The sequence below is a fragment of the Sus scrofa genome, chromosome 17 (genome assembly GCF_000003025.6).
Source record: "Sus scrofa isolate TJ Tabasco breed Duroc chromosome 17, Sscrofa11.1, whole genome shotgun sequence".
NCBI classification, from domain to species: Eukaryota; Metazoa; Chordata; class Mammalia; order Artiodactyla; family Suidae; genus Sus; species Sus scrofa.
Genome location: NC_010459.5, coordinates 14,928,838 through 14,942,917, shown reverse-complemented (window position 1 = coordinate 14,942,917; position 14,080 = coordinate 14,928,838). Strand labels below are relative to the sequence as shown.

Sequence of the window (14,080 nt, the reverse complement as noted above, 5' to 3'; positions counted from 1 at the left end):
ACAGCTGCATAGAGATAGCAGCAGATCCTTAACTTGCTGCACCACAGTGGGAACTCCAAAAAAATAACATTTTTAAGAAAGACAAATAAGTGTCTAGATAGGAAAAAATAACTTTGCTTATTTTTTTTTTCAAAGTCTGTGGATGGAAAGGAACAATTAAAGCAACTGAGGGAGTTCATACCGTTTGTGGAAAGCAGTTTGGATCGGGAAAAGAAGAAAACTGATGGATTAGAAAAAGAGCTTACTGGGTAAGATTTTAATATTTCAGATCATTTCAACTATTAATGAATTATTATTTTATTAAAGCCTAGAAACAGACACATTCTGTATATGCATTTTCATAATTATAGAAATTTCCCTTTTGAAAATGTACTGTGGAAACTAAAAGCACAGTCTGAAACTTTTTTGAATGCCGCACTGTCACGCTTACTCTCTAATGATTTCCAAAACCGTGGTGACAGTGCCTGCTGCTTATAGTCACCCTAGTCTTCATCGTCTACCTTGAATTCTTATTTTTGCAGGATATCCTTGCTCTTTTTGGTGATCTTCCTTCTTTTAGTAGTGTTCTTCCCCTTCAGCATTCAAGTATTTTAATATCTAAAACCCCATCGGTGTCATGTTTAATAACATGGAAGATTATCTTGATTTGGCTTATGTTTTCTTTCTGCTCTATTAGTTAGAAAATATACATGCAAATATATATATATTTATGTATTTGAAGTGTGACTTAAAGTACAATAATCTTAGTGAGCATGTTTGACCACTCAGAAAATAAAGAAAAGACTAGTGTTTCCCAGTGTCTGTGAAGCCCCCACCTATTTGCTGAGTGCACTTCACCCTCAACATCCCTGGATTCAACCAACTTCAGAAAAAAATTCCAGATAGTTGCAAAAGCAAAACTTGGGTTGGGCTCAGGCTGGGCACTATTTACATAGTACTTACATTGCATTTACAACTATTTGGGTAGAATTTACATTGTATTAGATTTTAGAAGGATCTAGAGAAGATCGAGTGTGTATACTTGAGGATATGCAGGGTATATGCAGATACCGCACCATTTTCTAGAAAGGACTTGAGGATTTCAGTATCCACAGGGTATGTGAGGGTCTTGGAAGCAAAACGCTGTGGATGCTGAGGGTTGATTCTACTTAGGGTTGTTCCCTGATTCTCAACAATATTGTTTTCTCAAATAACTTTCTCTTTGTTGCTTTGCATATTGTTAACACCTCACTAACCAAGATTTCCAGATCTCTTAAAACAGTCTTGAGGAGACTGTTACACATGCTCTCTCTGCTGATTTCCTTCTTCTAAAGCCTGGCGGGTTTTTTTCCCCGCAACTCAGACTCCAAAGATTTTTCTCTCTTGTTTCTTTTTTCTATTTTGAGTGAGTGACTTGATGTTTTCTGTGTGAGCTTTATTTTCTTCTTGTAGGCTGTGATCAGTAGGTACCCAAATGTATTTTTGTATCTTTTCAAAACATTCACATATAAGTATGTTCTTCTTCTTCACCTTGGGTGCTGATCTCTGGTGTATTACCAGTATTTAATAAGACAGTAAGTTAATGTTTCATATTAACATACTAAAAATGGATGTAAATAATGACATATATAAATAAGAAATCTATATGAATTGTGATATGTACATGCATATACTAACACTTTCCCTACTGTATATGTTTCTAAAATTCTTGATGTTATTTATCTGAAATTATAATTTAGTTATTATATTTTCAAACCATATTAGAGCAAACAAATGAGAAAGGACCATAATTTGTAGGTTTGTTTACATTACATGGTAGAAGATATATCTGTTTTAAGTCATTATTAAATATTTACTCTTAAAGAACTTGACTTACTCATTCTATACATTTCTATAGATTGAAGGAACGCTTGGAAATGGCAAGAAGGGAAGTAAATGAACATGAAAAAGGAGAGCTTAGTGCCCAAGGTGTTGTAAAAAGCAGTCCAACTGAAATGGATATTCAGATAGATACGCTAAAACATAAGGTAATTTGTATTCAGTTTGGGGCCCCAAAAACTCTTAATTTGGGGAATTATAAATCACTCAGTGCTTTGAGCAGTGAACCACAGATTTTCCCTTTAATTTTATAGATGTTATATGAGTAAGACAGACACCTTTTTCCCTATTCAAAAGAGCACACTGTTAGTTCCCTTCTGTCTTGAACCCTGGCCAGTGATGTGAAGCTGAACAGCACACCATTCCTGATCCCAAAGCATCAGCTATTTTTTGGTAACAGCTTTAGTGAAATATAAAACATTCATGTAAATTGTACCGTTCAGTGACATAGAGTGTATTCCTAGAGTTATGCAGTTGTCATCACAGTCAATTTTAGAACATTGTCATCACCCAACAAAGAAACCCTATACCTTCTAGCCAACACCCTGTGCCAGTGTCCCCTTCCCCACTCTTCCCAAACCTGGGGAACCACTACTCTCTTCCCTGTCTCTGTAAGAGGATTTGCCTTTTCTGGGTGTTTCATATCAATAGAATCACACAATGTTTTCAAGGTACATCGATTTTGTAGCAGGTATCGGCACTTCATTTCTTTTTATTGCTGAACATTACAACATGTTAGGGACAGACCACATTTATTTATCCATTCATCAGGTGCTAGACCTTTGAGCTGTTTCCACTTTTTGGCTATTGTTAATAATGCCAGTGTGAACATTTGTAATATAACAGCAGGTTTCGGTATAAATGCATGTTTCCTTCCTTTTGGGAATATAGTCATGACTGGCCTTGCTGTATCATATGGTCATTGTTTAGCTTTTCGAGGAACTGCCATACTGTTTTCCAGAGTGGCTGCACCATTTTACATTTTTATCCAAAGTGTGTAAGCATTTCAATTTCTATACATGCTTGTCAACACTTACTGTGACCTGTTGTTTTGCTTATAGCCATCCTAGTAGGTGTGAAGTGGCCTCTCATTGTGGTTTGGATTTGCATTTTTCTGATGACTAATATTGTTAAGGATCTCTTCATGTGCTTATGATGCACTTATGTATCTTCTTCCAAGAAATGTCTGTTCAAGTGTTTGCCCACTTTTAAATTGGTTTTGCTTTATTACTGAATTGGAAGGGTTTTTTGGTATCCTGGATACCTTTTTTTTTTTTTTTTTTTTTTTTTGCCAGGTACAGGATTTTCACATGTTTTCTCCCCTTCAGGAGATTGCCTTTTCAGCTTCTTCATGGGGTCTTTTGAAGCACAGACGTATTTGATATTGAGGAAGTTCAGTTGATCTATTTTTTGTCTTTTGGTGTCATATCTAAGAAACAGTTGTCAAATCCAGTCATGAAGATAACACCTGTGTTTTCCTCTAAAGAATTTTTGTAGTTATAGCTCTTGGATTTTGAATTAATTTTTACATATGGTTTGAGGTAGGGGTTTCATCTTATTCTTTTCTGTGCGGATATCCAGTTGTCCCAGTACCATTTGTTTAAATGGAATTACTTGTCACTCTTACTGACAGTCAACTGACTGTAACTGTGAGGGTTTCTTTTTAGATCCTCAGTGGTGATGCACTGATCTGTATGCCAGTGTGCCAGTACTAAGTGCCAGTACTGTCAGATTTTATGGGAACGCTTTCCCCAGTCATCCTACAGGTTAACAGTTGTTTTATGTGATAATAACAGGTCAGTGTAGTGGGATGATTTTTAACTACTGCTGTGGAGATTTTCTGCTTCTGAAGGAACTGTGGCCAGCTTAGGCCTGCTGACTCCATGACATGATGGAAAGTAGGCTTACAAAGATAAAGTCCATTTCTCTTCTGCCCTCTATCAGAACTACTTCTCTAACCCAGTGCCTCCCCTTCACTCCAGTTTTTCTCAAATCTTGGTCACAGGATCTGCTGCCTTGGTCCTCTCTGTGCGCTCTTATGTTTAACTCATTATAATTCACAGACTCATCCATAAATTTTTTTGCCGTCTGGGGGAGAAAATTAAGTCTGTGCTGTCAGCTTTCCTCTTTGGTAGTCTCTCTATCCAGCCTCTTGCAGTTCACAGCTCAGTCCTCTTTTGACTTGGTTCTTGTGCGCACCACTCCTCCTGATCGTGTTCTTGGCTCTCAGAATTCACAGGTCCTTGTTTCCACCTCCTTTTACTTCAAGGGATGCGTAGCCGTGTTTATAACTAATACATAATTAATGGAATAAAGGTTTCATGCCATCCAAAGAAAAATACTCAAGAGTGCAGCTGTTAAAAATCAGATAATATTGAGAATTTGCTTGTGGCACAGCTGGTTAAGTATCCAGTGTTGTTACAGCAGCGGCCCAGGTTGCTACTGTGACACAGGTTCAATCCCAGGCCCAAGTGCGCCCCCCCAAAAAAAACAGGTAATATTTAATCAGTTTATCAGAGACAAGTAATAAATCCATAATTTGTATTTCACAATTTCAAAGACTGTTTGTGTGATATGGAGAAGCATTGTGGTAGAACATAAGAGGAGATAGTGTTACCTCCTCATGCGGACAAGCTTTAAGCAGAGAGAAAATTGTATTTAACTTAAATACCACCAAAGGACACTATGTATGTTTTACTAGTGTGGAAATTAAAAATGCTTCCATAGGGTTTATTTCCTCCCTGAGGAAAGGAACATGAATGCAGATTGAGTGCTAGATTATTAAATACTCAAAGCTGCCTATCTCTGGAATTTCAGTTAAATGAGATGAGTTAAAAAGTCTGATTTTGGTTATTTTACTGACGATTTCTAGTTGTTTTTCAGGTGCTGTACTTCAAATCATGTGCCTCCTTGCTTACAAGTTTTCCTTAGCCTCAATCTTGAGACCTTTTAAGGTGGCTCACGTGCCAATTTATAAGAAATTGTAATTAAAGGGAACCCTAAAAAGCTTCCTCCTCAGAAGTTCTTAAGTGTCTCTTCTAGATATCTGCTTCTTCTCCTCAGTGTTTTTTGTCATTAAGAAATTAATCTGGTAGATTTTTTTTTCTTTTTGTCTTTTTAGGGCCAAACACAGCATATGGAATTTCCCAGGCTAGGAGTCAAATCGGAGCTACATACAAATCAGAAGCATCCTATGCCACAGCCGCAACAATGCCAGATGTGAGCCGTGTGTGTAACCTACACCACAGCTCTCAGCAACACCAGATACTTAACCCACTCAGCGAGGCCAGGAGTCAAACCTGCGTCCTCACGGATGTTAGATTCGTTTCTGCTAAACCACGGTGGGAACTCCTTAAAGTAATCTCTGCATTTATTAGATTCCTGGTAATAGGATCCCAGATTCTACTGTGTTTATGAGATATTTCTTATGATCATTTTTAATACAGTTTCCTGTTTATCCGTTTTTCCCTGACAACTTCCCAGAGGTTAGTGGCTTAAATAAACAACATGTATTTTGTTCATAATCTACACTGGGAAGAACATGGCCAGGACAGTGGCCTCTGTCCCCTGAGCTTCAGCTGGGGGAGCGAGAAGGCCGGGGTCTGGAATCACTTGAAGGTGTGTCCACCCACTCGTCTGATTGGTGGTGGTGGGTGGCTGGAACTTTGGTTGGGCCAGGCGAGTGCAACCCCTGCCCTGAACACCTGGGGTCTCTTTCCGGCCTGAGCTCCTTCACAACAGTGGCCTGGGATCTCAGGTTAAGGGCCAAGGAGAAGCTGTATTGTCTTTTCTAACCTAGGCTTGCAGTTCACAGAGCATTTTCCCCGTGTTCTGCTCATTAGGAGCAAGTCACTTAAGGCTGCCCCATGTCAGACCTTTTTTATAAGGTGGGTTTTCTAAAACTTATCTTTACATTTAAAAACCAGCCTTATATCTACTCACTGGTCACAATTTTTTATATTCCATCCACATGAAAAAGACACTTATTCCTACCTAGTTCTCCCACAACTCTCAGTTATGATGGTGTCAGGCTCAGGCTCCAGTCCCAGATTGTACCATCTTCATCAGATACAGATACAGCTAAGGTACCTGGGTGTGGTTTTTAGTGTTTAGCCCCTTGATTACAGTCCTCTCACTATGAAGATGTGGGAAATAAAGGGTCCAGTTATCTACCACCCACACACCCACCATTCTTGGCCTCTTAGTCAACAGTGGTAGCAGTGTTTTTACTTCCACAGTTCTCTTTAAAACTTTGAGTTTCCTCTGAATTTTATTGGGGTACATTCCATTGCAAAAGCTGCCCTTACATGAATCTTTTTGAGGTAAGCTCTTCACCTTGAGCTCCCTGTGAAGTTCTCATGGGACAAAACCATTCAATTCTTATGCTTTAATATCTTTAACAGAATTTGAGGCAGACATGAAATCTTTCCAAGGTCTTAACAAGGGGATTTACAGTCTTGGCTCATCTGTAGACCATGGTTTCCTGGCAGTACCCTGGGTGTGAGCTTAGCCAGGAAGCCATTTCTTTATTTTAGTTGTATTTGACAGCTGGACACATGCAAGTGCTGTAAATGGGATACAGATATTTGAACCCAGTGAGTCCTGGTTTCTTTAGGTTAATCATCTTTTCTTGTTGGCTGTCACTGTCAGCCTGTTCAAGGGCCATCAGTCTTCCTTTAACCGTCTTGCAAAGCCCTTGCGTTTTTATCCTTACTCTTCACGACATCATTGTACCTACAGCCAGTGAGTCCTTCCCAACTCAGTGTCACTGAAATACCAGTGAGTACTTTGGTTTGTTTTGGTTTCATTTGTTCTCTTATTTTCTGGAAAGTAACAAAGACTTACAAACCTTGAGGCATTGTTTGGTTCAGGAAACTTGTGTGCATCATCTCACTAAACTTTTACACTGGGAGATACGATTTCTCCTTCACTCTGTGAAACATTTCTCCTTGGAATGCAGGTCAAATGAGTATAAAATATTTGTAGTTCTGAAAAAAGGCTTATGGCATTGGAATGCAGACTAAAGAGATTATTTCATTAGAGTCTTGTTTCAAAATGTTGTTTGGGGAGCCACTTATTAACTCACCTCTAAAGAATTCAATATCCCTACAGCTTCCTTAAAAATCATGGACAGCTAAGCTAAGGGGGAAGTACTAAGGGACTTTTTACTAAGAGATGACTTATAGTCATTTTACGGAGGAAAGATATGCAATAATTATAGACATAAAATATAAAATCAAGTGCAAATGTTGTGTGATACAGATAATGACAGGAATGGGAGTTCCCGTCGTGGCGCAGTGGTTAACGAATCCAACTAGGAACCATGAGGTTGTGGGTTCGATCCTGACCTTGCTCAGTGGGTTAGGATCTGGCGTTGCGTGAGCTGTGGTGTAGGTTGCAGACACGGCTCGGATCCGCTTGCTGTGGCTCTGGCGTAGCGGTGGCTACGGCTCCTTTCAACCCTAGCTGGAACTCCATATGCCGGGAGGCCAAGAATAGCAACAACAACAACAAAAAGACAAAAGACAAAAAAAGAAAAAAGAAAAAAAAAAAAACAGATGATGACAGGAATGATTTTATTTTTGTGATTCTCGGTGGTTTGAAATTTTTCATTTTCTGCATAATTCAAGATTCTACATTCTACAGTGTAGATAGCATTTTATTGTAACTGAATTTATTTCAAATGTGATATTGGTTGTGAGTTAAGCTGTTCTCAACCTACTTCCCTCATTACACTGTATTACTCAGTGTCATTATTATTCTTCACTCTGTCATATCAGAGTGATGGTCCGAGAGCACAGCAGTAAACTGCATGTTCCAAATGTCTACATCTGGATGCAAAAAAATCAAGTTCTTCAACAGGAATTGTTATGTACAAAAGGAATGCAGAAGAGATGTGGAAAACTCGAGGAGAATAAAAAAAATTGGAACAGGCAGTAGTAAACCTCAAGAGTCACATAGAAATGAATATGGTGGAACGCAGTCAGGTAGAGCACTGTGAACAGGAGACTGAAGAAGGAGCAAGACAGGAGATAGAAGAACAGTTAACAAAAGTCGCTTATTCCTACAGGTGGATGTATTGATCTTGAATGTGCTATAATTCACTTCCCTCTAAATTACAACATGGATGTATACATTTTATGTGTTTCCTCTGCTTCTCTTCTAATAGTTGGTTTTGTAGATTTCCGAGTGGAAGATGGCATTTTTTTCTCCCTTAAGATATTCCAGTTTCCGTCATTATTATCACTAAGTTGAGCTTTTAGATTACAGTGATTCAGATGACAAAATCACACCAATTGGTATAATGCAGGGCTATTTGGAGGATAAGAAAATATTGTGATTGAAAAATTGTGCTGTACTCTTGGATTACTCATACATTGTATTTCTCAATTTTTTTTAAATTTTAAAGTGATCCTATGATTCTTTATGTTATCACATGACATGAGCACTAATATAACAGCAATTCAACTTTAATTTTATAATTCAGATATAATTCAGTTAACATTGATGATAAACATTTTAAAGTGAGCTTCTTTTTCAGCACATTTACATTTGCTCTCTGAATCGTTGACTCCAAACTAAACGAGTAAATATACTAGAGTTACTCAGGTTATAATTATTTTTTAAATGTTTCCTTTTAATTTGCTTTAGACACAAGCAGCGTCTCAAGAAAACTTAGAGCAATATCTGAAATCTCAATGCTCCAAAGAACACACTTTTCATGAATCTTCTAGTAAAATGAAATTGGAAAAATATAAGAAACTCTACCTAGAAGAATTAAAATTGAGAACGTCGCTGGGAAAAAAACTGAACAAGTAAGTTAAAACATAGAGTCATAAGCTAAGTGCTTTAGCGTCTTTGCAATGTAGAGAGTGATATTATTATAAAATTTCTTGTTGGAATTTCTATAAACAGGAGTGTTATCAAGTTGAACTATTTTTTGGAAGATGATACCTTAAACCAAAAGGGTTACATTCTGGCTTTTGATAAATTTACTTTCTTGATTATGATATTTGCTTTCATCACCAGAGGGTGCTGTGAAGGCAAACTCTGATGGATCCTCTTAAATTTTCCTAACCTACATAAAGGCATGCATGTGAAAGGGGGAAAATTAACATAGGGGTGAAGGGCAGTATACTTCACTTAGTGGCTGAGGACAATACAGTGGCCTGCCTGTGGAAAACAGCAAGGGCAGCTCCCACCTCCCATACTTTGGTAACTACTGTTATGAGCTACAGGTGTCCCCACTATCCAAATGTAGAATGTTTCTATGAAATCTTTTTTTAAATTCTTTTGATGGCCACATCTGCAGCATATGGAAGTTCCTGGACGGGAGGTCGAATCAGAGCTGCAACTGCCAGCCTACTCCACAGTCACAGCAAAGCAGGATCTGAGCCACGTCTGGGACCTACAGCACAGCCCACGCCTACGCCAGATACTTAACCCACTGAGAGAGGCCAGGGATGGAATACGCATCTTCGTGGATACTAGTTGGGTTCATTAACACTGAGCCACAATCGGAACTCCCCCTATGAAATCTTTCCTATAACCCAAATGGCATAAAGCAAAGAAGCAGTTAGCTGAGGACACTTCTTGCTAGTGGGTGCATAAAATAAATATGCATAAATAAAGCACAGAGGCTTCTGGCACAGTTAAAAGCCACGGAGGCTTGATGCTGAGATGCTAAATGTACTTCCTGGGGGAGGAGCTTCATGGGTCTGCTCTCCCTGCTTGAGTTGCAGTGCCTCTGAGATGGCTCTCTGCAGAAAGAACACTGACCACTGTTTTGGGTCTTTGCCTCTTTTCATAAAATCGGAAATCCTCTTCAGATTTTTTTTTCCAGTTATCATCAAAAACATGCCCATGTAAACCTTCCCTTAAAGCAAAGAACATATACTTTTGGGAAGCAGGGGATACTTGTAGCTACCTCTGGAACTGTCTCCGTTCTTTTTGATCAAGGCATATATGTCCTTCTGCCCTGAGACATTTTCTGAGTCAAAACATGGTTCAGTGGGACATTCCATTTATTATTATGGGGGCAACTTAATAAGGTGCCTATCAGTTAGGAATCATCTGAGGAAAATGAAATGAATGAAATTTGCATTTTGCAGACTTCACGGATTAAGGAGAGGCTGGCTGAGACCAGTACGAAACCTCTGTTGAAGAAACAGCGGAACAGATCTTTACCCCAAACATTTACTACAAGTCCAGTCCTGGAGCCACCTGGTGCTGAAAATATTCCCAGTAGCTCCGTGTGTTCAGAAGAAATCTTACAACAAGAGAAACCTTAACGTCTTCTACCTCACGTTCACGGCCTTCTTTTGACAGCATTGTGACTGACTTGATGAAGGTTAGTTAAATTATCCTTTCTTCCTTGCGTTTCAGATTTCTGATATAATTCGTGTTTTCAATTGGTGAAATTCTGAGTTGTTTATTTGACTTATGCACACTTAGTAAAAGCCATAATTATTTGTGCTAATAAAGAAGAAGACAAATTTTGTCATTTTTTAAGTCCCTGGATATCTCCTTTTAAGAGATACCTATCATCAACTTTATTCAATAAATGTAACTAATTGACAAATTTAAATTTCTTGAAAAGCTGCATTTAAATGCTTTTTTTTTTTCTTTTTAGGGCTTCACTTGCAGCCTATGGAAGTTTCCTCTGCCACAGCCACAGCAGCGTAGGCTCCAAGCCGTGTCTGTGACCTGTATCACAGTTCAGGCAGCCCTGGATCCTCAACCCACTGATGGAGGCCATGGAGCAAAGCTGCTTCCTCACAGATACTAGTTGGGTTTGTTACTGCTGAGCCACAACAGGAACTCCTTAGATGCTACTTTAGAAATTAAATATTATTGCCGAATAACCAAAGATACACTTTCAGATGTTTGGCATACTTGATTACAGCTTGGCCATAGTTGACAGTAATTTTCAAATTCTGTTGCACGTTAGTTTTCCTACCCCTCAGCATAAGTGAATGGTTGGCATTCAAGCACTGAACCACACATGGATGTTTATTACTTAAAGGAAGCGATGATAAAGCCTTTGTACGAATGAAGTGAACTTTTAACACTAAATTAACAGGTTTAGTTCCCATCATGGCTCAGTGGGTTAAGAACCCAACACAGTGTCCGAGAGGATGCAGGTTCAATCCCTGGCCTTGCTCATTGGATTAAGGAGCAGGCATTGCCCCAAGCTGTGGCATAGGTCACACATGTGACTCAGATCTGGTGTTGGCATGCCTGTGGTGTAGCCATCAGCCTCAGCTCTGATTCGACCCCTGGCCTAGAAACTTCCATTGCCACTGGTGCAGCCATAAAAATAAAAGGTTCATTTCTGCTTATTTTTTTTTCTTTTTCTTTTTTTCCTTTGTGGTGACCCTGCAGCATTTGGAGTTTCTGAGCCAGGGATCAGATCTGAGCCACAGTTGGGACCTATGCCACAGGTCAGGCAATGCAGATCCTTTAACCCACTGTGGGGTCCGGGGTTAAACCTGCGTCCTGGCATTGCAGAGATGCTGCCCATCCCATTGCGCCGAAGCAGGAACTCCCTCATTTCTGTGTTTAACTTAAAACTTTGGTCATTTTCTTACATGAAAGTACATTCTTAATTTCTGTTTTACTGGTGGCATTTCAATTTCAATTTTTATAAAATGTCTTGCTCAGCAATTGTAGTACATTCCTAAATATATGTTAAATAAAGGCCCTATTTAAACTTTTTAAATGAAGTTCACCTATGTCTCTGTCTTGCCATGACTTAGATGAATGATGTCTAAGATGGCAATGATGGGGCGTCTGTAAACTGCAACGACTTTACATTGTGTGTGTCAGTGCTATTAAAATAGCCTCTTTAATCAGGGTGTTTTCATGATGTTCCTGATGTAAAGTAGCTTGGGCCCTCCTTAAATGATGTTTCAACTTGTTTCCTCACTTGGCGTCATGTCATAATAAATCATAGAAGAGCAAAGTTAAGATGCTTAGCACTGCAGCTCAGTTGGGCCTGAATGCTTCAGAGTGTTGAAACTGGACTCTAGGGTACAAAAATAAAATACACGTCATACTCTTCTGTCAGTAGATAAGCAGGATGCAAACTTAAAATATTCTCATTAGTTGACACCCAAAAAATCATGACATGCATCATTTTACAAGATGAGAAAGAAAGAGGGTTTGTGTGCAGAAGACAGAAGTCACGCAAGAGAAAAAATGCTGAGGCATTTCACACTTTAATTTTTTGGATGAAAGAGTGTTTATTGTTTAGTATTTCTCGTTAAATTGAAAGATAGTTCATTTTAAACGTAATGTAATTCTGAGATTTACATAGCTCCCTTGTGGGGCCTTCTCTGTCAAATCATGCTGGAGTTAATAAGAGAGATTTAAAAATATTCCCTCAAGAGGCAAAGACATGTCTCCGTGATCACTATAGACGGGATGCCTTAAAAGAGTTCTTCTACAGGTACTGTTTTCTGAATTCTCAGTCAGAAGGAAGGGGCCTTCTAGAATTGCTGTGGCTGTAACTATTTCTACTAGGAAAACATAAAATAATCCTCTGAGAGGAGTTAACATACTGTCTAAAATGTCAGAAAGGGGTGGGTTTTGATCAAGGAGCTGAAAAATGAAGTAGAGCAGGACCTCATTGCTCATGCCCTCCAAAGGCCATGGTTTGCATCTACTAAGCCCCAACTCCGCCCTCATCACACTCCCTCCCCCTCCATCTTGGCAGCCACAGGTCTGTTCTCCATGCCCAAGAGCTTGTTTCTTTTCTGTAGATTGGCTCACTGCTGCCATATATTAGATTCCAGATAGAAGTGACATCATCTGGTATTTCTCTTTTGCTTTTGACTTAAAGATGAACGTTTAGCATGACACATGATGTGTCTCAACAGAATATTGAGTCACATTTCCTTTCAGAAATAAGCCTCCAGTTTACATCACCAAGGCAGTGCCGTCCACGCTGAAGTTTAACTCTGATCACACGATCACAACAGTTAAGCGAGTTTCTCAGAAGTCAGAGGCAGAGTTCAGACAACGTGTTTATTGTTTTACTTCTGTGCTCCATATAATCCCACATGTCCCACTTCGTTTTGTCCACATGGACCAGTGAGCAGGCATTTTATCTTTTGAAAGATAAGGGTAACTGCTCAACTTCTTCCAGTCCTTTTTCATTCATTTTTCCTCCCTGTACTTCATTTTTCAGCAGCTTAATCAACAGAGTCTTCCTCAGTACTTTTCTCTGCAGCAAAATAGATGTATTTAATGCTAACAAGCTAACCAGTGTAATTTCCTTCACACATGAACCTACTTACAAGTGGATAATGAAGTGGTTTACATGGCTTGGTTTTATTATATTTCCCTAGTTGCATTTACTTTTATAACTTTCAAAATAAGAATGATATCAAATTTTAACTTAAAAGTATCAATAATTACTGAAAGTATATTAGAAAGGCATGTGTATGTCTATGTGTGTGGCATGTATGCTTTTCTCAAATTAGTCTCAAAAAGTGCAACCTTATTTTCCAGCCCATTACCTGAAATTTCATCTAACAGGAATACGTTATGGTTGGTTGAATGGACGTATATTTGTACTTGCTCTGCTTTGTACTGTGATTGGCTCTACTATATTTCTCTGTCAGAATTACTCCTTACTAATTTTCCCTGGTTCAGAATAGGGTTTGGGAGTTCTATGGATCCTGTAAGCTGAAGCATAGGTCCAGATGCGGCTCCAATTTGACCCCTAACCTGGACTTCTATATGCCACAGTTGCGGCTGAAAAAAGAAAGAGGAAAAAAAGAAAAAAGAAAAAAAAAAGCTAGGGGTTGTTTTGAACAGCGTACATTAATTGCAATGTCAGGGAAGAAGGAAACATTTCTATGAGTGTTTTCTGGTCATCGTCCTTGTTGAAACTGTGATGAGGTAGCTAGCCAATGACACTTCTCCTTGTAAGGACAGAATGTGGGAAGGAGTCAGGCAGGTGGTGATCAGCTAAGTAGCCTCATCACTAACACATACTGATGAATTGTAGGACAGAGTTTAGATGTGCAGCCACCCTGGGCTTCGGAATTCTTCATCCCCAATCGGGCCCTTTGCCTCTCAGTCCTAAAGGGAGGAAGCAAATGCTTGACACCTCTGCCGGGGGCGTGCTGCTTCCTTCCTGCAGATGTGAGACCCAAATTCAAGGTGCTCTGGGAAGACACATCTTTTCAAAGAAAAGATTCAGAACCAAGCAGGC

At 39.1% G+C, this 14,080-nt stretch overlaps 1 protein-coding gene across 1 annotated transcript in view; it reads left to right on the top strand.

Moving 5' to 3' along the window:
* The window catches only part of LOC100513319 (ankyrin repeat domain-containing protein 26-like), a 47,616-nt gene that overhangs the window by 29,549 nt on the left and 3,987 nt on the right, over nt 1–14,080 (top strand). The window contains 4 exon segments of the mRNA XM_021077547.1: nt 136–248; nt 1,877–2,006; nt 8,509–8,672; nt 9,969–10,207. Coding sequence (XP_020933206.1) covers nt 136–248; nt 1,877–2,006; nt 8,509–8,672; nt 9,969–10,020 — 459 coding nt within the window. The 3' untranslated portion in view covers nt 10,021–10,207.